We start from the raw sequence: 1,317 nt of genomic DNA, 5'->3' as shown, positions 1-1,317 counted from the left end.
AAGGTGCAAGAAGACAAATAGACAAGGCCGAAAGTGGAGGGAAAACAAATGGCGTAGCTGTAAGTGGAACGAGGACAGACAATGACTCAAGCGATGGTGAAAGATTGAGACTAAGCGAGAGCGAAATGACTAGAACGGGCAGAAGCGAAGCACAAGAGATATCAAGCAGGGAAGGGTTGAACGAGAGAACGCACAGAGGCAGGGGAGACGTCGGCATAGACGACATGGGAAACTACGCGAGGCTTGTGCAAAATGATGACACTGGCAGTGTATCCCTTCCTTATTCTAAAAGGAACACTTTATCTGACAATACATGCGATTCTGAATGCAAGGCTCAGACCACAGCTAGTAAAAAGAGCAAACGCGCAACTGTACCTCAAAATATGAATACGAGCGACGGGAAGACAACTGAAGGGAACCAGCGCACGACTACCGCACCGACCTCTACCAACCTCACGTCAGCATCTTCTGGATCTAACAGATCACCTGACACCCCTGCCAGTTCCTCGAAGCAGACGATTTCCTCGGTGACTGATCTGCTTTTCGTCGTACCAAACGAGATAGTTATCAAACCAGCTGAAAACAGCAAAGTGCAAAGCGAAATCAAGACGACGGAGAAACTCATCCAGACGTCGCTTGAGGGCCTGCTATTGCGCGTGCCTGGCGACAGCAGCCGACAACAGCCGCACGATGGAACCGACAGCGTTCCATCCCAAGACTCGGATTTGCCCGAAGTAAACACCGAGCCATCTGATGCAACCACACTGCGTGAGCTCACCCGGCAGAATGCAAACGTGGCGAGTGTCACCTCTACCACCGACGCGACGTCAACGCAGTTCCAGGATGAAACTCCAACCCAAAGCACCTCGATACCACATAAAGATTCGGCAATTCCAAAGGAAAACAAAACAGACTCCGCCGCAAAAGACACAACAGAAAACGGAGAGCACGAGCCGCCCGCGGATAACACAGAAAACGGGAAATCCAAGAGTAACTCAATTACCCGGCAAGAGAAACTGGTCCTGCGCACAGCGTGCCTCCCTATCGGGTCGCTGGGCAAATTTAAGGTCCAGGACACTACATATCAAGTCAGGGGAATGGGGGCAGGGCACATAGCCGCCGAGTGCTGGCGAGAGGTCTCCAACGTGGTAAACGACCACATTAAGCTTCCATACCTCGATGAAACGACTCTTGTGGCCACGACGGCATTCTATTTCATCGCGACCAGTGCAAATCTCATTGGTAAGTGAACGTTCTTTAAGGGGGAATACAGCCGCAGTCGATCTGGGAAGTTGAATTACTTCATATCGAGCCTTT

The 1,317-nt window shown here is 50.9% G+C and overlaps 1 protein-coding gene across 1 annotated transcript in view; it reads left to right on the top strand.

Moving 5' to 3' along the window:
* Window positions 1-1,317, top strand: part of LOC119585012 (flocculation protein FLO11-like) — a gene marked incomplete at its 3' end in the record, with an annotated part of 2,813 nt that overhangs the window by 179 nt on the left and 1,317 nt on the right. The window contains 1 exon segment of the mRNA XM_037933627.1: window positions 1-1,242. Coding sequence (XP_037789555.1) covers window positions 126-1,242 — 1,117 coding nt within the window.

Source organism: Penaeus monodon, chromosome 19 (assembly GCF_015228065.2).
Source record: "Penaeus monodon isolate SGIC_2016 chromosome 19, NSTDA_Pmon_1, whole genome shotgun sequence".
Taxonomy (NCBI): Eukaryota; Metazoa; Arthropoda; class Malacostraca; order Decapoda; family Penaeidae; genus Penaeus; species Penaeus monodon.
This window is presented reverse-complemented; position numbering and strand designations above follow the sequence as displayed.